The sequence below is a fragment of the Anomaloglossus baeobatrachus genome, chromosome 7 (genome assembly GCF_048569485.1).
Source record: "Anomaloglossus baeobatrachus isolate aAnoBae1 chromosome 7, aAnoBae1.hap1, whole genome shotgun sequence".
Taxonomy (NCBI): Eukaryota; Metazoa; Chordata; class Amphibia; order Anura; family Aromobatidae; genus Anomaloglossus; species Anomaloglossus baeobatrachus.
Window position 1 is genome coordinate 13,086,283 of NC_134359.1, and position 24,814 is coordinate 13,111,096.

At 50.2% G+C, this 24,814-nt stretch overlaps 1 protein-coding gene across 1 annotated transcript in view; it reads right to left on the reverse strand.

Moving 5' to 3' along the window:
• Positions 1–10,596: 10,596 nt before the first annotated feature.
• The window catches only part of MAP3K2 (mitogen-activated protein kinase kinase kinase 2), a 57,704-nt gene continuing 43,486 nt past the window's right edge, over positions 10,597–24,814 (reverse strand). The window contains exons 11-17 of the mRNA XM_075317041.1: positions 20,626–20,718; positions 19,517–19,723; positions 19,198–19,346; positions 17,100–17,231; positions 16,887–17,016; positions 15,240–15,417; positions 10,597–14,744 (exon numbers count right to left, since the gene is read on the reverse strand). Coding sequence (XP_075173156.1) covers positions 14,519–14,744; positions 15,240–15,417; positions 16,887–17,016; positions 17,100–17,231; positions 19,198–19,346; positions 19,517–19,723; positions 20,626–20,718 — 1,115 coding nt within the window. The 3' untranslated portion in view covers positions 10,597–14,518. The remainder of the gene's footprint in view (positions 14,745–15,239; positions 15,418–16,886; positions 17,017–17,099; positions 17,232–19,197; positions 19,347–19,516; positions 19,724–20,625; positions 20,719–24,814) is intronic.

Consider the following 24,814-nt stretch of genomic DNA (forward strand, 5'->3'; position numbering starts at 1 on the left):
TATGGGCGGTCCAGGAGATCCACGGCACCTCTACGGACAGACGGAGCAGGTCTGGGAACCAAGCTCGCCTGGGCCAGTCTGGAGCAATGAGGATGACCCGACGGCCCTCCATTCTGATCTTGCGCAGGACTCTGGGCAAGAGAGCTAGAGGGGGAAACACGTAGGCCAGACGGAACTGGGACCAATCCTGAACCAGCACGTCCGCCGCCAAGGCCTGAGGATCGTGGGAGCGAGCCACGTAAACTGGGACCTTGTTGTCGTGCCGGGATGCCATTAGATCCACTTCCGGAGTGCCCCACTTGCGACAGATTGACCGGAACACTGCCAGATGCAGGGCCCACTCGCCGCTGTCCACGGTTTGACGGCTAGATAATCTGCCTCCCAGTTTTCTACGCCTGGGATGTGGACTGCGGATATGGTGGACTTGGAGTCCTCCGTCCACTGAAGGATACGTTGAACTTCCAACATTGCTAGGCGGCTGCAAGTCCCGCCCTGGTGATTGATGTAGGCAACTGCTGTCGCGTTGTCTGACTGGACTGGAATGTGCTTGCCCGCCGACAGGTGGTGGAAGGCTAGGAGAGCTAGAAACACAGCTCTGATTTCCAGCACATTGATCGAGAGGGCTGATTCGGACGGAGTCCAAGTGCCCTGTGCTCGGTGGTGGAGAAACACTGCTCCCCAGCCGGATAGACTGGCATCCGTGGTGAGAATCACCCAGGACAGGGCCAGAAAGGAGCGCCCCTGAGAGAGAGAGAGGGGCCGAAGCCACCACTGAAGAGAGCTCCTGGTCTGTGGCGACAGAGCCACCAGCCTGTGCAAGGAAGAGGTCCGCTTGTCCCAACAGCGGAGAATGTCCAGCTGCAGGGGACGCAGATGGAACTGGCAAAGGGAACCGCTTCCATTGACGCCACCATCTGACCCAGCACCTGCATGAGGTGCCTGATGGAATGACGGCGGAGCCTCAGCAGAGAGCGAACCGCCAGATGAAGGGACTGCTGTTTGACTAAGGGTAGCTTCACAAGTGCCAGCAGAGTCTTGAATTGCATCCCTAGGTACGTAAGTTCCTGGGTCGAGGTCAGAGTGGACTTGCAAGCGTGGCGAGAGTGAGCGAGACACTCCGCTGACAGTCTGCACTGGATGAAGCCTTGACTAGAAGGTCGTCCAGGTAAGGAATCACTGCCAACCCCTGGAGGTGCAGAACCGCAGCCACTGCTGCCATGACCTAGGTGAATACACGAGGGGCCGTGGCTAACCCGAAGGGGAGAGCCACGAATTGGAAATGTTCCTCTCCGATTACAAAACGTAGGCAACGCTGGTGTGAAACTGCGATTGGCACATGCGGATAGACATCTCTGATGTCGATGGATGCTAAAAAATCTCCTTGGGTCATTGACTGATCGCAGAGATTCCATGCAAAAATGCCGCACCTGAACATGCTTGATGAGAAGCTTGAGATCCAGGTCGGAAGGCACTGTCCTTTTCGGGGACTAGGAAGAGATTTGAGTAGAAATCTCAGAACCGTTCCCAGTCGGGAACTGGTACAATTACTCCACTGGCCTGCAAGAATGCCACGGCCTGTGAGAAGGCGGCGGCCTTGGAGCAGGGGGGAGTTGACAGAAAAAATCTGTTTGGCGGGCTGGATAGAATTCTATTCTGTAGCCGTGGGAGATGGTAACCCACACCCACTGATCGAAGACGTGTTGAAACCACACGTCGCCCAAGTGGGAGAGCCTGCCACCGACCAAGGACGTTGCTGGCGCGGCCAGATAATCAAGAGGATGCTGCCTTGGTGGCAGCAGCTCCTGCGGACTTCTGAGGACGCGGCTTCATGCGCCAGTTGGTTTACGGACCTTGGCTGAGTTAGTGGACGAGGGCTTAGAGGACGACCAGTTAGAGGAACGAAAGGAACGAAACCTCGACTGGTTCCTGCCCTGGACAGGTTTCCTGGGTTTGTGGCATGGAAGTACTCTTCCCGCCAAAAGCTTCCTTAATAATTTCATCCAGTTGTTCACCGAATAGACTGGTCCCAGCAAAAAGGAGCCCAGCAATGAGCTTCTTAAGAAGCATCTGCCTTCCACTCTCGAAGCCACAGGAGCCTGCGGATAGCGAGGGAAGTAGCCGAGGCCACCGCAGTGCGGTGACAGTCTCCAGCATGGCAGACATGGCATAGGATGAAAAGACTGGAGCCTGGAAGTTAAGGAAACCATTTCGGGCATAAAGTCCCTGTGAGGGAATGCATCTCCTCCAGAGAAGCAGAGATGGCTTTGAGAGCCCGCACTGCTGCAAAAGATGGGGAGAACGAGGCCCCTGCCGCCTCATATATAGATTTGACCAGAAGGTCAACCTGGCGGACAGTGGGATCCTTAGAGAGGTGCCGTCAGCCACTGATACAACTGTCCGGGCTGAAAGTCTAGACACCGGAGGGTCCACCCTTGGTGAATGAGCCCACTCCTTGACCACCTCTGGTGGAAAGGGAAAACGGTCATCAGAACCACGCTTTGGGAAGCGTCTGTCAGGACAGGCTCTGGGCTTGGTCACAGTGGCCTGAAAAACTGGAGTGGTTAAGGAACACACTCCTTGTTCTCTTAAGGTATACTGATGCCTTTCTGCCAGAGGGGGATGCTCCCCTGATACAGGCGGATTGAGGTCCAGTACAAATATAATGGACGCAATCAAATCATTAGCATCTGCGTCACCTTCGGACAGATCAATGGGGTACATGAAGTAGCGTCCGAGCCCCTAGTAAAGGCATCCTCCTCGTCCTGCGAGTCAGCTCGTAAATCAGAGCTGCGGGACGAGGAAGGACAGGGAACCCTGCATCTCCATTTTAGGAGGACGGGGTCTAAGACCAGATGAACAATCCTCTGTGAGCTTTGCTGAGCGAGCCGTAGCAGCAGAAGCGCCCTGAGAAGGGGGCTGATGCATGCTCAGCAGTGTACGGGACAGCTGTCCCCTGGAGAGAGGGATTCTACCCAAACCGGGGGTTCAGCCACCGGAGCCGGAGCAGCTGGGGGGACCACTGATGAGCTTCCAGGCTGAGGGACCACTATGTTAGGGCAAGCATCACAATGTGGTTATGTGCTCGGTACAGGCAGTACGAGTCTACATGCAGTGCATATTAAGAACAGCCTTGCAGCCTTGCTCTGATGTGAGACATGCTGCTGAAGTGGGGGCTCTGTCCAGAATGACCCCCAGCAGAGTATATAAACAGTGTATATAAGCAGGTCCACAACCGGAGGTTGTGGCTTGCCAGACCGTTTAACATAGAGACATCTCTGTGCCCTCCAGATCCCCCAGCCTAGGCCCCCAGTTGTCACAATGTGGTTATGCAGACATTGAGAACGCTGATAAAATGGCGCCGGAGCGAGGAGAGGGGGCGGGGCCTACTCTGAGAGGGGGATCCGGAGGGCAAATGAGGCATACAGGGGAGGGAATCTTTCCTCAGTGAGGAGTGTCCGTTCCCTGTGCTGAACAGCCGCTGGGCGGAGCCGCACTGTCCCTCTGCACTGACTGACATGCAGGGGCAGTGAAATCGAAACTAGGCCTCAGGCGAAGCCGGGGCCTAGATTTAAACATGCGGCCAGTGTGCAGGCACCATCGGCGCGGTTCTCCAGTGAAAACTGGAGAACCGGCCGGAAATGTTAACACAGACATATAACACACTCTCCCCAATATATAAAGTACAAGGGACCCCTGGAAAGACCACGGTCTGTGGTAATAACGTCTCAGTACTTAGCTTGTGAGACGCAGGTGCCAGGTCCCTGGGGGATGAGCGCTCCGTCCGGCAGGATCCTGAAAGGGCTGCGGATGGAGACCGGTCTCCTGCAAAGCAGTGAGAACCGTGATGGCTCCCACTTCAAGCCAGAGCCTCAGGGGATGGTGAAGGAGCGCGGCATGTGAAGGCTCCAGCCTTGTAAAATCAACCTTAACAGCACCGCCGACACAGTGGGGTGAGAAGGGACATGCCGGGAGTCCAGATTGGACCCGCTTTTCTTCCAAATCTTTGAAATCAAAAATCAGAGGATGCATGAGTGTGTGACCTCCTGAACACAAAGCATTGAACTGGGTGGATTTATCATCCAGGGGGTGTATATGCTCGGAGGGAGGAGCTACACTTTTAGTGTAGTGCTTTGTGTGTCCTCCGGAGGCAGAATCTATACACCCATGGTCTGGGTCTCCCATAAGGAACGATGAAGAAAAGAGCTGAACACACGAGGCCGGACCCCAGAACTCCTGGAGAGGCGGCGCCCTTTATACATTAGCGAATAGAACACTTCTTTCTACAAAACCTGTTTCCAAAGATTTTTTTTTTTTTAACAAACAATAGGGAGAATACGAACTTTTCTTTTGTGTTCGGCTCCCACACTTTTTTTTATGTATTTCTTTTCGTAAAATCTCATTGTACTAATAAAATTATAGATTTTATAAGGTATTTTTTTGTGGTTTTTCACCCACTCTCCTTTTGTGTGGTCATTATATATTAACCGTGAATATCCACCTGTACTAATGATTTATTTGTTCTTTGATGCCTTTTCATTTCTTTGTCACCTGGTGGCGGTAATAAAGACCTTGCTCTCTTCCTCTATTTGTACATATTTCTTTGCCTTGAAAAGGTAAAATCTGCACAAAAAGGTTTCCATTTCATTGGGGACCTTCCATCTGTTGCCATTATTTTCTTGTCTTCAAAGTACGAGGAGAAAAAGGATTAATCCCGTGCAATCCGCCAGAATAAGATGTGGAAATGTCTTATATTGCATAGGCCATTATTTTCTGACAAGCTTTATACATTAGAGAGATCTCAGCCATTGAGACTGGTGTACTTACTTTGAAAGATCATGTTATAATAGTGGAATAATTTGGTTAGTGTAACAGGCATTTGCAGCCTCCGGCTAGAGCTAGATTTAGAAAATAATTGTTTTTAATTTAATTACGGTGTTTTTAGATTTTCCCTGTAACTACAAGAGCCTCACCAGATCTGAGATCTATTTAAAGGGAATCTGTCACCAGGCTTTTGCCACCTAATCTGAGAGCAACATAATATAGGGGCAGAGATCCTGATTCCAGCAATGTCCTTTACTGGGCTACTTAGTGTAGTTTTGATAAAATCTCTGATTAATTAGCAGGACAGGGTGATGGATCCCGGCCGATCAGACACGACCTCTCCTAAGGATACACCATCAATGTAACAGTAATGGACACCCCTTTAGTATTGAGCCTGACCAGCGCTCGGCCTGCACAGCCCAGGCAGGATCTGCGGACCTCAGAGGGGTATTCTAACTGATCCAGACCTGGACCCCCCACGATCTGCGCGTCATAGAGACACGTTCTTATATAGCAAAGCTTAACTATATTCTGTCAGCATTATTTATAGACACAGATCAGCTTATTATTAAAATTTGGAAACCTTTATGAGCACGTGTTCCAATTCCTGTAGGTCGCGATGTGTCAGGGTTAGAATTCGCCATGTGGCCCCGGGCCCTACTGGGATCATGCTTCATGTCTATCGGGCGGCACGGTGACTCAGTGGTTAGCACTGTAGTTTTGCAGTGCTGGGGTCCTGGGTTCAAATCCCACCAAGGACACCATCTGCAAGGAGTTTGTATGTTCTCCCCGTGTTTGCGTGGGTTTCCTCCGGTTTCCTCCCACACTCCAAAAACATACAGATAGGGACTTTAGATTGTGAGCCTCGATGGGGACAGTGTTCCTGATGTATGTAAAGGGATGCGGAATATGTTAGCGCTATATAAAAATAAAAGATTTGATTTTCATTTGATTTATCCCGAAACACCAGAAAGCGCCGCCAGTGGGGCCGAGGGGGAACCCGCCAGTGGGGCCGAGGGGGAACCCGCCAGTGGGGCCGAGGGGGAACCCGCCAGTGGGGCCGAGGGGGAACCCGCATTAGATCAAACAAATCCCACGGCTGCAGTAAACCCACAATATTACCACCACATGAGACATGCATGGCGTACCCCATACATGTACCATAGATGCCCAAGAGGAGAGGCAGACGTTCTAGAAAGGTAACCGGTGCCCCTCCAGTAAAGCGCACGGGGGTTATTCTCACACAAGACTTTATTGTGGTTAACTACCCCCATAATCTACAATGAAGATAACCAAACTCAGGCATGGCCACCTTCACACCAAATCTATTCCTTCTAAAGTGCCATAAAAGAGGTCCAGAAACCCCCCCCATTCTGCCAATTTATGGGAGGGGGGGGGATTCTCAGAGATGGCAACACTGATAGCACTTACCTGTATCAGGAATAAATGCGAGCAGTCACCAAATGACCTTGTGTGAGTCCGGATAGTTGGGGTCCACACAAGCTTCAGAGGACACGTGCCCCCAGAACCACAACTGAATTCTGCCCTTCAGGAATAGTATATGGCTAATTAAAGGACATCTTCTGTGTACATGTGTGCGAGTGTAGGGGTCTTCATCCCTATCATTAGCCCATGGGATGTGTCTCGAGGCTGAGGGGCCCCGGATGTGCCCATTAGTCTCAGAGGATCAGAATCCCACCATAGTCACCGCTGTCCACACAATCAGGAGGGTAAAACCGAATTTATTTAATGCTATAAACACAATTGGACAGGAGGCGCCTGCATGTCAGATTCCTAACTCTTAACATTGATTCAGACAAGTCATTTATCAAGTGCAATCATTCCATCGGGAGAATGAAAAGAAAAGAAAAAAAAAAAAGGTCATTAAAACAAACTAGTGTTGGATCCAGCCTCACACACGCGATACAATATGTATTCAAGTCCATTATGTGTCTTTACTATGACAGGTCACTTAGAACGTGTTGCTGGCACAGCGGCGGGCAGAGAACATCGCTGCCCTACCACATGGGGGCGCTATTCACCCCCAAGTCTACAGGATGGGACAGCCTGGGTGTTCAGGATTGGCCGCCCCTGTGCCAGCAATGCTATAATAAGCTTCAGTACATAATAAAAGGTACAGTATAAGAACACCCAGAAGCGATTAAGTAGCTCGGTATAGTAAAATCTCCATGTTTGACAAGCACAGACAGTAGTACATCGCACGGACGCGTTCACACACACATCTGCAGCTGCTCGCAGTTTTACAATCAATGTATCAATTAAAATAAAATCTTAAAAAAATGTGCAAAAAACATTTACAGACTAATAAAAAAATGCTGTACAGTAAGATATATTTATATAGCTATATATATACTATGTATAGTGCCCGGCCGCTGGCGCAGTCCTGGGTGGAGCCACTGTATAACGGGGGGGCCGGAGCCGGACGATCTCGGGATGGGTGGTCCGGGGGGAGGCTAGAGCTCAGTCATTGGATGATGAAACGTTCTGCCGCTTTCTAACACCCTTTATGTTTCCATTAATCAGATTTTTAATCTCCGCCTGCTGGAGCACAATTTGTTTGCTACATTTTGGGCCATAGAAGTGATAATTTGTATCACATTCATGGTGTTTTAGACACATTTTGTTCCCCCAACATGCTCCAAAAAAAAAAAAAAAAAAAAAAAGGAAAATCAGAAATGGGCCAGGAGAATAGATGTAACCTAAAACACGACACATTAACCCCAAATGTGCTGCACATTACTGGACCCCACAACGTAGAAAGACCACCTAGAAATGTATCCCCCAGAATGAGCCCATGATCTCCTCCGCAGCACACACGGCCCCCGCCTGTTGCACCGGATAAGCCCCCCTCTCCGCAGCCTGCACTACAGGCATAGGCGTCAATGCTTTTAAACGAGTATCTCATTAGTTTCTGCTTTGATACATTTGTGTCTAGTTTCTGGAGAGGGGTCCCGGTATCTCCAGATTGCATGCCGTGTCCACAAAAAATAGATAACGGGGTGTGTGTGTAAGGCTAGGTTCGCACACTGAGTCTTTTTGACGTTGCGTTTGTGCATTTTTGGCTGCTAAAAACGCACAAAAACGCACCTGCGTCGAAAAAACGCATCAAAAAACGCATGCGTTTTTGCCGCGATTTGGTGTTTTTGGCTGCGTTTTGCTGCGTTTTTGATCTGTGCGTTTTGCTGCGTTTTTGATCTCTGCGTTTTGCTGCGTTTTTCCAATGCATTGCATGGGGGGGAAAGCAGAAAAACGCAGGAAAGAACTGACATGTCCATTTTTTTTTTTAACTCACAAACGCAGGTAAAAAAAACAGTTGTGTGCGGACAGCAAAAATGAAAACTCAGACTTTGCTGGGGAAGCAAAGTCCTGCAGTTTTGAGGCCAAAAACGCACCCGAAAAACGCGCAAAAACACCTCGAAAAACGCACTGTGCGCACATAGCCTAATATCGGAGGTGAACTAGACCAAATGCCAGTGTGCAAGATGAGACGGATGAAATGCTGCACGCAGGAGGGAAGACACAAGCTGGGGGCAGACTGGCCCAAATACTGGTGCAAGGGGATTAAAGGAAGACGTTACCCCCTAAAAAGGGCAAATTTATCAACATTTAGGCCCTGTACACACTGCGTTTTCACCCATGTTTGGGTTTTTTTTTTTCGTTTTTGCTGCAGAAATTTCTTGAGAAAATTATTTTAACCTTTCTGCAGACATTCCCCAGCAAAACCTATGTGGGGAAGAGAAAAAAAAAAAAGCTGTGCGCACGGTGCGGTTTTTTTTCTCAAAAAAATTCTTTCTGCAGAATTTCATGGGAAAAAGAATGAGCAGTCACTTTTCTGCAGGTCCCTGCGTTTTTTGCCACTGAGATGGTAAAAAAAACACAAGGACCAACCTGCGGAAAAAACGCTTCAAAAATGCGGTAATGCGGTAAAAACGCATGCGTTTTTTTTATGCGTTATTGGTGCGTTTTTTTAACTCACGTGCGCTAATCTTTCAGACTCTTGAAATTTCTTGAGAAAAACCCTTTTTCTAATGCGCACAGGGCCTTAAATATGGAACCCAGCCGCTATCAAAACCAGTAATATGTGCTTTATTGCTGTGGAATCATCCCCCAAGCACAGTACAGCAGCACAGCGGAGGACACACACCCTCCCCTCCGCCAGGTCTCTGCACAGCGACCCTATATACACCCCGCAGGGAAACCAATATACGGATCGCCGTCTGGCTGCTCTTCACTGCAGGGGCTGTGCTCCTTCAATGAAGTGGAGAAATCAGCTGCCAGAGGGGGAAGGAGACAAACTCTGCCCAAAACTCACTTCCTTCGTAGATTAAACAGCAGTACCAAAAGTGAAGCAAAAAAAATAAAAGGTTATGCTAGACACCCTGTGAAGTAAAACCGCTACAATGCTTCCACCTTTTAGGATTTTGGTGTGAAAATAAATCAGGAGCAAACCCCTTTAGCGCACTCAGGACAGGGGGGGCAGCATTTTAATGCATGAAATGAGGCACAAGAGTCATACAGAAGAACATTTTCTAGGTTCTCACTATGAAATCCCAAATTTCTTGTGCCTGTGGTTGTAAAATATAGTGTGTTTACCCGTATCCTGTCCACCGACATTAACTTGAGAACGGCGGCATATATAGGCATAGAAGTGGTGTCTAGGTATAGTAAAGTAGCCATGCACTACGCAATGAAACCACCTATAGCGTCACCTGGTGGAAAACAACGGCGTTAGCATTTTTATCTGGAAAACGGAACGAGATAGAGAAAAAAAGTGAATTAAAAAAATGTAGGGCATCATCAATTCAATACGAATCGACACCTTGCACAGAAATGCTATGATATGAAACCCATGACCCCCCCCCCAAACATTGAATGCTGGTCACGCATATGGCGCTCATTAGTGGCCCCCGTCAGCTGCAATGCACATCTGGCCTCTGCACAGCATACTGTATCTGGCTGCAATGCACATCTGGCCTCTGCACAGCATACTGTATCCTGCTGCAATGCACATCTGGCCTCTGCACAGCATACTGTATCTTGCTGCAATGCACATCTGGCCTCGGCACAGCATACTGTATCTGGCTGCAATGCACATCTGGCCTCTGCACAGCATACTGTATCTTGCTGCAATGCACATCTGGGCTCTGCACAGCATACTGTATCTGGCTGCAATGCACATCTGGACTCTGCACAGCATACTGTATCTGGCTGCAATGCACATCTGGCCTCTGCACAGCATACTGTATCTGGCTGCAATGCACATCTGGACTCTGCACAGCATACTGTATCTGGCTGTACGTTGTGCAATATGGCAGGTGACACGTTTGCACAAGCATCTGTGATACGTCGTCGTAGGTCCTGCAATGTTGGTGGAGGGGTCGCATACACCTGCTGTTTGATGTGACCTCACAGAAAGAAGTCCAATGGGGTCAGGTCAGGTGAGCGGAGGCCACTCTACACAGCCACCATACCCAATGACTTGTAGGAAGGTCTCCATGACGCATCGCTTCACGTCCGCAGCCTTGTAAGTGTTACACGTTCTAATCACAGCATTTCTGTATGCAAGGTGTCGATTCATATTGAATTGATGATGCCCTACAACTTTGTAATTCACTTTTTTTCGCTCTCTCGTTCCATTTTCGAGATAAAAAAAGCTAACTCCGTTGTTTTCCACCTGGTGGCGCTATAGGTGGTTTCATTGCGTAGCGCATGGCTACTTTACTATACCTAGACACCACTTCTATGCCTATAGCTGCCGCTGTTCTCAAGTTAATGGCGGTGAACAGGATATGGGGGGACACACTGTGTATAGGTGCGGTGAACAGGATATGGGGGGACACACTGTATATAGGTGCGGTGTACACAGGATATGGGTGGACACACTGTATATAGGTGTGGTGTACACAGGGTATGGGGGGACACGCTGTATATAGGTGCGGTGTATACAGGATATGGGGGGGACACACTGTATATTGTGAAGGAGCCGCCCTGTGCCTTGCACCCTGAATGTCGGTCGTTCCTGTAAACTTTGTCTTTATATTACTCTGAACTATATCATCTTTCTCCAGTTTCGGCCCCGTCCCGCTACTACCACTCGCTCAGGCACTAATGGTGGGAACAGCTGATTGTAGAGGGCGCTAATGGGGAACATTGCCGCAGCCCCTAATTTCCTGCGTGTACACTGGTTATCATACATAATCAGCCGCTATCCCCCAGAATCAGTGCCGCACTCCCGCCATGACCGCCAGCAGTCTCGTGTTCAATATAGCGGCCACCGCACGGCGGCTGATGAGAAGATGCATTGTAGCGGAGCGTGCGGCCCGGATCCTGGGAGAGTAAAATATCCTGAACATACACCATAACGCCGGCTGAGCAGGCACTGGGGTAACTGACCCAGTCGGACCCTTTACAATAGGAGAGCCTAACTACCCCCCACCCCACCAAACAGCCTTCCGAAAGGACTGCAAAAAAGACCTCACTATAGGGCATCCGTTCAGCAAATTCTGGAAAGCCAAGGGTCACACGGCGCCCTCGTTGCACCCAGCCTGGAGTCAGGAGCGTGGCTTGTCCTTCCGTGGCTGCAGCTCCCATCCATTGATCGGCCGCTCTAGAAGACCCGGCAGCTGCAGTACGGGGGGTACCTGAGGGTCCAGCGGTGCTTAAGATATGGCTGCAAGTAATTCCTGTATTATCACATCCACTGGGGACAGGGAATAGATCAAGGCTTCTCAGGAGAATAGCACGACTCCACAATTGGAGTGGGGGTGATGTGTCACGTACAGAACATCTTTGGCATTTAAGGGTTAAAATAAAGTGGCATACATAGTCAGATCCAAGAATATAGCCAGGATCAAACGTACCGTACCCTGTATCTGCCCACACTGGTCCAAGAAACCAAAGCTTAATACGATAATGGAAAGTTCTGCAACTTTCCACATCTCTGCTTGCTGCCAGTAAATGGAAAAAGTGAGCAAAAATGATTCACGGGACCCCGGCTCAGCCGCCACCAAACTACCGACATCCCCGACTCCAGGACGGACTACTAGGCCTGTAACGGGACTGATCACAGGGTCACAGTCCGGCAGCCACAGACAACCGGTGCGGCCGCTGGACCGGGGTCTCAATAATGTCTTTGCTCAACTCTGGGACATTCTTGTGCCTTTACTTTCAACAGCTGAGGGTTTGCTACAGTTGTATCGCACATTAGCATATGCAGTGCAGGGGAAGAGCATTGTCCTGGGGTTCATAGAGCTGCCCTAAAACAGCATTGTCCGCACCAAACCGTGTCTATCCGGGTCCTCGGAGGTCTCCATTCCCTGACAGCAAGCATGGAACGTGAAAACGGAGAGGAATTGAAACAGTATATCATACAAATGTCTAAATAATTAAACGATGATTAAGCTTCATTTACAGAACACCCCCTTTAAATTCACACAGATCTGATCCTGTCCTGAAAACGGATGCAATATCCAGCCGCGCTCACGCCCCGGGGGCGGCAGGAACGTACCCACGGCATTATACATTTGGCACTTCGAGTCCACACAGCCCGAGATCATCTCCCCGTGTACCGCTGCACACACGTACCCTATATACATATACGTTCATACACGTGCACATAAAAAGACACACACACGACGCGGATACAAAATACAGTCACACGGACATGAGATAAAGGCACTGCGCACGACCAAGACGGTCAGTAATGGCTTTTGAGACAAACCCGCAGCCTACACCCACACGAAGTAGCCACAGTAATGAACGGAGAAGGGACCGTGGTACCGGGACCCCCGCCGATGGGCCGCCGTGGTAACGAGACCCCCGCCGATGGGCCGCCGTGGTAACGAGACCCCCGCCGATGGGCCGCCGTGGTAACGAGACCCCCGCCGATGGGCCGCCGTGGTAACGAGACCCCCGCCGATGGGCCACCGTGGCCGTGGCATAAGGGGGCGAGAAAACAGAATGTGGCACTTCTCAGTGGGAAGTTGAATTCTGTACAAATTGCAGTTATAGGGGCAAAGAATAAATAAATGCTCAGGAGAAAACCGCACCCGGATTATGGCCTCTGAGGAGCGTCTTGTCGTGAGTCAGGTTGATACGAGGGCTGCTGTAGACAGCGGGGGGTTAATAAGGAGGGTGAGACCCCCTCTACGCGAGAGGATTGGGCAGGAGGACTGCGGAGCGGGTGCATTGCATCGATGGGATACTACGTGGGGTACACGGGGGGACTGCTCCACCAGCCCCGAAACTGGAGCTGACACCCACTCGCCTATGGGTGTCACAAACCCTTAAAACCCGCTTCTGGCCACATCCTGGAAAGTGGATGGGCTGTACAGGTAGGGGTGGCATTATGGCCACCAGATGTGGGGGTCTCATGGCAATAGCTGTCAGCCCAGTGATACACGGGATGGACATAGGCACTTGGATGAAGCCGTTCCCTAGTGGTGAAGCGCAGGATACAGATGTGGAGATGATGCACTGACGGGCCGCCATTACCGGGCGCCGCACCCCTCCACCTGCTGGTGACAATATCCCAGCAATGAGCCATCACCGATATCTAGACCCTCTTAAAAGGGGCACTTGTCATGCACGCTGCGCCTCCTGCAGGTGACCGGACTGATATACTTTAATAATCCATTAATTATGGGTGTGAGGGAGGGGGGGGGGTTAAAGAGTGAGGTCCCCCAATGTGTGGCCACGGGGCCATCTACCTGCCTGAGAAAAACACTGAACCCTGTATTATAAAAGGTTAAACCTATACTGATCGCGGGGGAAGAAGGGGGGGGGGGGGGTTACCCTGCGGGGGCGTCTAGGATTGATTGGCAGCACTTCGGGGTTGCTCAAAAGCACAACCAAAACATGTAAAATGAAAAAGACACTCAGCAGCCGTCTCAAGACAGAAGGAGCCGACAATCCGGCACCCAGTTATTCAAGTTTCATTCAGCCTCGTACCCATCGCTCCCGACACCTCCGGCGGTCGCCTGCGTACTGCGCGGTCCCCAGCATTCTGCCACTAAAGAAAGGGACTAAAAGTAGGACTCATAACAATGAGAAAATAAACTAGCTTAAATGGAAACAATCAGCAAGAATGGTCCTGATGACACTAAGTGTAGGGTGGTCATACCACTTACTATGGGGATGCCCCAAATTACCAATCCGGAACCAGACCAGCGCCGGTCTCCTGCATCAGGGGTGAACATCGCCCTCCTCCTGTCTGTGACCCCCTTGCTGATCGTTTCGTACGTGTACATACGACATAAACCAGACAGACAACATAAAACACAACGAAAAATTGAAAAGCAGCCGTGATCCCCAGCAGTGCCGACCCATGGGGCACATCATAAAGCTGCCACGTGCCGGACGGCCCACGTCCTTCACACGCATCACACTTCTTTGTACCAGAAGGTTCCCGTCTCTGCCGGACGAGGAAGGAAAATCTTATAAAGTGCTTTATCTCTGAGTAACGTCGCTGGACCGGGTGAGGGGGAAAACACACTGAATCCACAACTGTCACTAGACCATAGAGCTCCGGCCCTGGAGGAATCATCGAGAGGAGTCGCACGTCTCTCTTGTCGTTCTGCGGAGGCTTGTAAAGTGCCATCAGCTTTGGAAGGAAGGAAAGAAGGAAGGAAGGAAGGAAGGAAGGAACGCAGCAATAAGGAAGAGCTGAACCGAGCCGCTAGTGACACTGGGAAAATGTGTGCCTAAGGAGTTCCTCAGCCGACGGCCGGAGCTTAGCCTCCACAAAAATCCGTTTCAAGAAGTCCCGTGTGTGGTCCGAAACATTTGCTGGCAACTGTGGGTTGGTGGTTTGGGTGGCGATTTTAAAAATGGCTGCCATGGCCTCAAACTCTGCCCACGGGGGCTTCTCCGTCAGCATTTCCACAACTGTACAACCAACACTCCTGATAGAGAGAAAAGAATACATAAACATATCAACGCAAAGAAACGCGAGAGAATAACACAAAGTATGAGAAAACTGAGCGCAGCTCTGGAGTATAATACAGGATGTGACTCAGGATCAGTAATGTAATGTACACAGTGACTGCAGCAGCAGAATAGTGAGTGCAGCTCTGGAGTATAATACAGGATGTAACTCAGGATCAGTAATGTATGTACACAGTGACTGCACAAGCAGAATAGTGAGCGCAGCTCTGGAGTATAATACAGGAGGTAACTCAGGATCAGTAATGTAATGTATGTACACAGTGACTGCACCAGCAGAATAGTGAGTGCAGCTCTAGAGTATAATACAGGATCAGTAATGTATGTACACAGTGACTGCACCAGCAGAATAGTGAGTGCAGCTCTGGAGTATAATACAGGATCAGTAATGTATGTACACAGTGACTGCACCAGCAGAATAGTGAGTGCAGCTCAGATAAGAATTCTTCACTCACCAAATATCTGCTTTCCTGCCATACCCTTCCCCACTAATGACCTCTGGGCTCATCCAGTAGGGAGTGCCGGTGACAGACTTCATTCCAGTCCCAGAGAGGCAGATGGTCTGAAGGCGTTTGCTGGCCCCAAAGTCTCCCAGTTTGACGTTGCCTGAAGAGTCTCGCAGAATATTCGCTCCTGAGGGGTGAATGCAAACTCATTACTAAAAGGAAATTGGCAGAATCCAAATAACTTTATAAAAAAAAATAAAATCAAAAAAATATTAACAATATCACACTAAATACAGAATGCAGAGTGATGAGAGGATCATTAAGACTTTCCCTATCAATCGGTGATCAGACACACGAGCCCCTCAGCTTCTTCTCTCCGCTCCTCCCTGGACACGGCCCTGTATCAGTGATCAGACACGTGAGCCCCTCAGCTTCTTCTCTCCGCTCCTCCGGGGCACGGCCCTGTATTAGTGATCAGACACATGAGCCCCTCAGCTTCATCTCTCTGCTCCTCCTGGGCACGGCCCTGTATCAGTGATCAGACACATGAGCCCCTCAGCTTCATCTCTCTGCTCCTCCTGGGCACGGCCCTGTATCAGTGATCAGACACATGAGCCCCTCAGCTTCATCTCTCCGCTCCTCCTGGGCACGGCCCTGTATCAGTGATCAGACACATGAGCCCCTCAGCTTCTTCTCTCCGCTCCTCCGGGGCACGGCCCTCTATCAGTGATCAGACACATGAGCCCCTCAGCTTCTTCTCTCCGCTCCTCCCTGGACACGGCCCTGTATCAGTGATCAGACACATGAGCCCCTCAGCTTCTTCTCTCCGCTCCTCCGGGGCACGGCCCTCTATCAGTGATCAGACACATGAGCCCCTCAGCTTCATCTCTCCGCTCCTCCCTGGACACGGCCCTGTATCAGTGATCAGACACATGAGCCCCTCAGCTTCTTCTCTCCGCTCCTCCGGGGCACGGCCCTGTATCAGTGATCAGACACATGAGCCCCTCAGCTTCTTCTCTCTGCTCCTCCGGGGCACGGCCCTGTATCAGTGATCAGACACATGAGCCCCTCAGCTTCATCTCTCTGCTCCTCCTGGGCACGGCCCTGTATCAGTGATCAGACACACGAGCCCCTCAGCTTCTTCTCTCCGCTCCTCTGGGGCACGGCCCTGTATCAGTGATCAGACACACGAGCCCCTCAGCTTCTTCTCTCCGCTCCTCCGGGGCACGGCCCTGTATCAGTGATCAGACACATGAGCCCCTCAGCTTCTTCTCTCCGCTCCTCCGGGGCACGGCCCTCTATCAGTGATCAGACACATGAGCCCCTCAGCTTCATCTCTCTGCTCCTCCTGGGCACAGCCCTGTATCAGTGATCAGACACATGAGCCCCTCAGCTTCTTCTCTCCGCTCCTCCGGGGCACGGCCCTGTATCAGTGATCAGACACACGAGCCCCTCAGCTTCTTCTCTCCGCTCCTCCTCGGCACATGAGCCCCTCAGCTTCTTCTCTCCGCTCCTCCCTGGGCACGGCCTTGTATCAGTGATCAGACACATGAGCCCCTCAGCTTCTTCTCTCCGCTCCTCCGGGGCACGGCCCTCTATCAGTGGTCACAGCCGCACAATATGTAACTGTGGCTACTCCCAGAGCACAGAACTCACCTTTAATATCTCTATGTACAATCATGTTACTGTGCAAATAGTGGACTCCCTCTAGGATCTGGCGGGTGTATTTCCGGGTCACAAACTCTGTAAGTGCTCCATAAGCCTTCAGTTGGTCCTTTATTGATCCCTACGAACAGGAAATCCAATGTTAGGCAGTTTTAGATGTTCTCCCCTTTGTTCTCTTGTGGCCTCGCATACACCGACACTCACCCCTGGCATGTATTCCATGAATATGGAGAGCGTCTTCTCCAGAGAGTCTCTCAAGCAGCCGTAATACTGAACAATGCGCTCGTGAAGAAGGTTTTTCAGCAGCTGAATTTCGCACTCCAGAGCATTCACTTCCTGGAAGACGAACAAGTGATCAATAAGGGATAAATGGTTTAGGACTATATTCACTCTACAGCTGTGTTATTTGCAGGCATGCTTCCCGTGGCCTGCTCTGATTTTTAATAGTAACAGAGTCCATAGCCCACTCTGTAGATGGCAATAAAGGGGTTGTCCATTACTTGGGCAAACCCTTCTCAACCGGAGTGTTTGCCAAGGGTAAAATCACACTTACACCCCCCTCTGTTGCTCGCGGCGTTCCCGCAGAGTCTGCACTCCCTCTCCTGGAGCTCATGTCACATTCTTACATCCCTGCGCCCAATAAGCACCATAAGACTCTGTGCGCACTGGGAAAATGTGTTTAAGTAAAATACGCACCCTCTGGCAGAATTCTGCACTTGCGTGAAAAAAAAAAAAAAAAAAACCCCAAAAAACGCACCAAAAATCCACATACAATTTTACGGCAGTGTGTTGTGTCTTTTTCCCGCAGGTTGGTCCCTGCGTTTTTTTTTTTCCTGCGGCAGGCGGGAGGGAAGGGACCCCTCCGCGCCGTCCCCTGCCGTGTGTGTGTGTGTGGTGTGTGTTGGGGAGTGCCGGTAGGGCATAAGTCGGGTTCCTGCCACCCCGCGTCGGGGGTAAGAGAAGAACCGCGTGCTTCCGGCCCCGCGCCTCCTAAGGGGGGGGCGCTCAGCGAGACGGCTCCAAGGACCTCACTAAACCCTCCAATCGGCAGTAGCAACGGGCGTGTGTACAAAGGGCAGGGACTTAATCAACGCGAGCTTATGACCTGCACTTACTGGGAATTCCTCGTTCACGGGGAAGAATTGCAATCCCCAATCCCCATCACGAACAGGGTTCAGCGGGTTACCCGCACCTATCGGCGAAGGTTAGACACACGCTGGTCCGTTCGGTCCCTGCGGTTTTTAACAATTATTTAATGGCAAAACTGCTAGTACCTGCAGAAAAGAAGTGACATGCTACTTCTTTTTGCTGCAGAACCTGTAGGGGGAAAAAAAACCGCAGTGTGCGCACAGCATTTGAATTTCTCATAGATTTTGCTGGGGAAGGACTGCAGAAAGGTTATGAACAAAAACCGCAGCAAAAAACGCAGTCTGCGCACAGGACCTAATTCCCCTCCCCAACTTCAGACAAAAGAAACATTAAGGGGAACTCCTCTTGATGTTCTGCTCGTCTGAAGGTGGAGAGACGGAATCCGGTGCTTATTGGGGGCAGGAAGGTAACAATGTGACATGAGCTTCAGGAGAGGGGGTGCAGACACCACTGGAATGATGCCGGAGCCAGAGGGGTAAGTGTTATTTCACCGTGGGGGTGAACATGCTGATTGAGAAGGGCTTATCCCAGTAATAAAGAATTAAATTAAAGACAGAGTCCTGCTTCATGCTCCAGCCTCCAGTACAAGAACCAACACTGTAGAATAGCATTACATCCTGCAGCAATGGATACGAGAGCCAAGAACATAGGAAGACCATCCTGCTGCAGCGTGGACCCTGAACGCTCTGTACGGCTATTTAACAGCAATTTCAAAGATTCATATATATATATATATAAATAAATAAATAAATAAATAAATAAATAAATAAACCTCCACTTTTCTATATACAGTTCTTATACAGAGCTGAACCTCTTCGTTCCAGACGACAAATGTTGTGTATTGTGTTGCTGCAGTCGTGTGGTTTTCCCTCCCATCTGCCTTTATTTGTAGGAGGAAAGCGCATGAATGCATGAGAGGACTACAATACCCTGTGTAACCATAGAGTTACATTAGCCTGTATAGAAGCTGCAGACAAAATAATGAAATCAATACAAATTATATTATATTTATCGCTAAAGATATATACACTTTTTTGTTTAATATTGGCTATATTGAAGCAATAAAAAGGATTGCAAAGACGACTATACAGAAGGTAAAGCCTTATTTTACCATCCCTGTGCAGCCCGTCTATGCAGGAGGTTGTCTGGTTACCTTACTGGTCTCCGGGCTGTCTGGATCATACTGCACTTGTTTCACAGCCAGTTCTCTCCCAGTATCGGCATCGTAGCACAGGTACACCCGGCCAAAGGCCCCTTGTCCTAAGAGTTTCCCAAGCCTCCAGTTGGATGGGGCACGCGGCGCTAAATACAAACAAATCAATTATTTCCTGACCCAGTGATGAAGACGACGGGCTATGCTCATCATGACAAATGACCACAATATGCAACAAAATGGCTCCATCACTGCTACAAGACTACAATTCCAGCAAAGAGTTGTCGCTTCTGAATGCTGGGGGGCCGCCAACACTTACAGCGGCTGGGGGGACTGATGTCCATCACGGTTAGGGTGGGGTTGTCGATGTCGCTCCCTCTCCTCCGCAGCCGGCTGTCCTCGTACTCCGGGGTGAAGACGCTGCTGCCGCTGCTGGTGCTCAGAGAGTGATCCGTGGGGCTGAAGCTGACCGGAGAGCGGAAGCTGTTCCCCTGGGTTCTTCGGGCTCTTGGAAACGTTTTTCGACCTAAAATTAAGAAGAAGATTGCCGAATCCAAGTTTAGGTCTGTCCAAAGCACACAAACTTACGGGGTTTTCTCAACATAATCCCAGTGCTGCTTAACCACAAATGCTGCGCTAAGGATTTCACAGAATACATGCAAATTACACATAGAATGGTAGAGATGAAAGGGACCTCAAGGGCCACCGAGTCCAACCCCCCGTGAGTGCCGGCTTTCCTAAATCATCCCAGCTATATGTTTATCCAGCTTCCACTTGAAGATTTCCATTGATGGAGAGATCACTACCTCCCGTGGTGACAGCAGCAGTTTTATTAGTCTGAGGTCTCAGCGTAAAGAAGACCAGTCACTTGCTAAAAATGTGAGAAATACCTGGACTCCCTTGATTCTGCTGCTCTTTTCTGTGTTATGCTGCGTCGCTTTATTGCAGAGATTCACATTTGTTGCTTTGGAGTGCACTATGTGAAATCTCTGGCTCCAGCGCACCTGTGCATTTCTGCAGAGTCTTCTCTCGGGGCGTATGCTTTCACCCCTGCCTCCCAGACGCTGCAAACCACAGTTGGGCAGCTGATCTAGCAGCTTCAGATGCTGCCGAGCTGTGACTGGCAGCACCTGGGAGGGAGGTGTGAAAGCGCACGCCCCGAGAGAAGACTCTGAAGTGAGGCCCGGTTGGCCTGCAAGCAGAAACGTCACATAATGTGCTCCAAGGCAACAAGTGTGAATCAGTCTGACTTTTTGCTCTGACTCACTCCATTGCAAAGAGTGGAAGAATCAGGGCAACTCCGAGATTTTACAAGGTATTTAACTCATTTTTTGGGGGAACTTTTGCCCGCTCCTCTTTACAACCATCCACACCGGCCCCCCCTGACATGCCAGGCATTACATTTACACTAATCTTATTTCCTCTCACCATCGCTGTAATCCTGATGTAGGTATGAGATGTGGTATCTTCGGGGGTACGTGCCACCTTTTCCAAATTTCTCAAACACTGGAATGTCGTATTCTGAAATAGGCAACAAAGCAAAAGATAAAACCATTGACTCAGAATGTGGACAGGAGCGGATTTATAATGACCTCGCAGAGTGTCAGCCGCAGCCTCAATCAGACAAGAGGTCATTTCTACAGGAATAGGAATATTTGGCATCTTAAATGCAACAATTTTATTAATTTTATAAATATTTTACTCCAAAAAAAAATCCATCCCAAACAGAATGTAAATGTGAAACTATAAAATGTAATAAAATATACCAGCTCAATCAACAACAGGACCTCATACAGCTAAAATGTAAATCATTCATTTATACATTGGAAGTTCTGAGCTTTAGGATTTTTTGTAAGTTATGCCAATTTTTTTTTTTTTTTTCAAAACCTGAACCAAAAAGAAAAATGAATAGGAAAAGCATTTTGTAAAGAAGGGAATTTTGTTACTTACCGTAAATTCCTTTTCTTCTAGCTCCAATTGGGAGACCCAGACGATTGGGTGTATAGCACTGCCTCCGGAGGCCACACAAAGTATTACACTAAAAAGTGTAAGGCCCCTCCCCTTCTGCATATACACCCCCCGTGGGATCACGGGCTCCTCAGTTTTAGTGCAAAAGCAAGAAGGAGGAAAGCCAATAACTGGTTAAACAAATTCAATCCGAAGGAACATCGGAGAACTGAAACCATTCAACATGAACAACATGTGTACCCGAAAAAACCAAAAATCCCGAAGGAAACAGGGCGGGTGCTGGGTCTCCCAATTGGAGCTAGAAGAAAAGGAATTTACGGTAAGTAACAAAATTCCCTTCTTCTTTGTCGCTCCATTGGGAGACCCAGACGATTGGGACGTCTAAAAGCAGTCCCTGGGTGGGTAAATTAATACCTCAAGTTAGGGCCGTAAAACAGCGCTTCCCTACATGGAGGCAACCGCCGCCTGCAGGACTCTTCTACCTAGGCTGGCATCCGCCTAAGCGTAGGTATGCACCTGATAATGCTTGGGAAAGTGTGCAGACTCGACCAGGTAGCTGCCTGGCACACCTGCTGAGCCGTAGCCTGGTGCCGTAATGCCCAGGACGCACCCACGGCTCTGGTAGAATGGGCCTTCAGCCCTGATGGAACCGGAAGCCCAGCAGAACGGTAGGCTTCAAGAATTGGTTCCTTGATCCATCGAGCCAGGGTGGATTTGGAAGCCTGCGACCCTTTACGCTTACCAGCGACAAGGACAAAGAGTGCATCCGAGCGGCGCAGGGGCGCCGTGCGGGAAATGTAGATTCTGAGTGCTCTCACCAGATCCAACAAATGCAAATCCATTTCATATCGATGAACTGGATGAGGACAAAAGGAAGGTAAGGAGATATCCTGATTGAGAAGAAAGGGGGATACCACCTTAGGGAGAAACTCCGGAATCAGGCGCAGCACTACCTTGACTTGGTGAAACACCAGGAAGGGAGCTTTGGCTGACCGCGCTGCTAGTTCGGACACTCTCCGAAGAGATCTGACCGCTACCAGAAAGGCCACTTTCTGTGAAAGTCGAGAAAGTGAAACATCCCTCAGAGGCTCGAAGGACGGCTTCTGGAGAGCAATTAGTACCCTGTTCAGATCCCATGGGTCTAACGGCCTCTTGTACGGAGGGACAATGTGACAAACCCCCTGCAGGAACGTGCGTACCTGAGGAAGTCGTGCTAGGCGCTTCTGAAAGAATACAGACAGCGCTGGGACTTGTCCTTTAAGGGAGCCGAGCGACAAACCTTTTTCCAAACCAGAGCAGGAAGGAAAGAAAAGTAGGCAATGCAAATGGCCAGGGAGACACTCCCTGAGCAGAGCACTAAGATAAGAATATCTTCCACGTCCTGTGGTAGATCTTGGCAGACGTCGGCTTCCTAGCCCGTCACATGGTGGCAATGACGTCTTGAGATAATCCTGAAGACGCTAGGATCCAGGACTCAATGGCCACACAGTCAGGTTCAGGGCCGTAAAATTCAGACAGAAAAAACGGCCCTTGGGACAGTAAGTCTGGCCGGTCTGGTAGTGCCCACGGTTGGCCGACCGTGAGATGCCACAGATCCGGGTACCACGACCTCCTCGGCCAGTCTGGGGCGACGAGGATGGCGCGGCGGCAATCGGAGCTGATCTTGCGTAGCACTCTGGGCAACAGTGCCAGAGGGGGAAACACATAGGGTAGCTGGAACTGCGACCCATCCTGAACTAAGGCGCCTGCCGCCAGAGCTCTTTGATCGTGAGACCGCGCCATGAAAATCGGGACCTTGTTGTTGTGCCGAGACGCCATTAGGTCGACGTCCGGCATCCCCCAGCGGCTACAGATTTCCTGAAACACGTCCGGGTGCAGAGACCATTCCCCTGCGTCCATACCCTGGCGACTGAAGAAGTCTGCTTCCCAGTTTTCTACGCCCGGGATGTGAACTGCGGATATGGTGGATGCTCTGTCTTCCACCCACATCAGAATCCGCCGGACTGCCTGGGAGGCTTGCCGACTGCGTGTTCCGTCTTGGTGGTTGATGTATGCCACCGCTGTGGAGTTGTCCGACTGAATTCGGATCTGTTTGCCTTCCAGCCACTGCTGGAAGGGTTGCAGGGCAAGATACACTGCCCAGATTTCCAGAACATTGATCTGAAGGGTGGACTCTTGCTGAGTCCACGTACCCTGAGCCCTGTGGTGGAGAAAGACTGCTCCCCACCCTGACAGACTCGCGTCTGTCGTGACCACCGCCCAGGATGGGGGTAGGAAGGACTTTCCTTTTGACAATGAGGTGGGAAGAAGCCACCACTGAAGAGAGTCCTTGACCGTCTGAGAAAGGGAGACGTTCCTGTCTAGGGATGTCGACTTCCCATCTTATTGGCGGAGAATGTCCCATTGAAGTGGACGCAGATGAAACTGCGCGAAAGGGACTGCCTCCATTGCTGCTACCATCTTCGCTAAGAAGTGCCTGAGGCGTCTTAAGGGGTGTGACTGGCCTTGAAGGAGAGACTGCACCCCCGTCTGTAGTGAACGCTGCTTGTCCAGCGGAAGCTTCACTATCGCTGAGAGAGTATGAAACTCCATGCCAAGATATCTCAGCGATTGGGTCGGGGTCAGAATTAACTTTGAAAAGTTGATGATGCACCCGAAACTCTGGAGAGTCTCCAGCGCAACGTTCAGGCTGTGTTGGCATGCCTCTTGAGAGGGTGCCTTGACAAGTAGATCGTCCAAGTAAGGGATCACAGAGTGACCCTGAGAGTGCAGGACTGCTACCACTGCTGCCATGACCTTGGTGAAAACCCGTGGGGCTGTCGCCAGACCGAAGGGCAGGGCTACGAACTGAAGATGCTCGTCTTCTATAACGAATCGTAGCAAACGCTGGTGCTCTGGAGCAATCGGCACGTGGAGATAAGCATCCTGATGTCTATTGATGCTAGGAAATCTCCTTGAGACATTGAGGCAATGACGGAGCGGAGGGATTCCATCCGGAACCGCCTGGTTTTCATGTGTTGAGCAGTTATAGGTCCAGAACGGAACGGAAAGAGCCGTCCTTTTTTTGCACCACAACCAGATTGGAGTAAAAACCGTGACCTTGTTCCTGCAGAGGAACAGGGATTACCACTCCTTCTGCCTGCAGAAGAGCATCGACTCGGTCGGGAGGTGGGGAAGTTCTGAAGAATCGAGCCGGAGGACGAGAACAGAACTCTATCCTGTACACGTGAGACAAAATGTCTCTCACCCACCGGTTTTTGACCTGTGGCAGCTAAATGTCGCCAAAGCGGGAGAGTCTGCCACCGACCGCGGATGCGGAGAGAGAGGGCTGAAAGTCATGAGGAAACCGCCTTGGTAGCGGTTCCTCCGGCTGCCTTCTTTGGGCGTGATTGAGCCCGCCAGGAATCTGAGCCCCTCTGAGCCTTTTGAGTCCTTATGGACGAGGAAAACTGGGACCTGCCCGAGCCTGGAAAGGATCGAAACCTCGACTGTCCTTTCCTCTGTTGGGTTTTGTTTGATCTGGGCTGGTGTAAGGAAGAATCCTTACCCTTGGACTGTTTAATGATTTCATCCAATCGCTCACCAAACAGTCTGACACCAGATAATGGCAAACTGGTTAAACACTTTTTGGAAGCAGAATCTGCCTTCC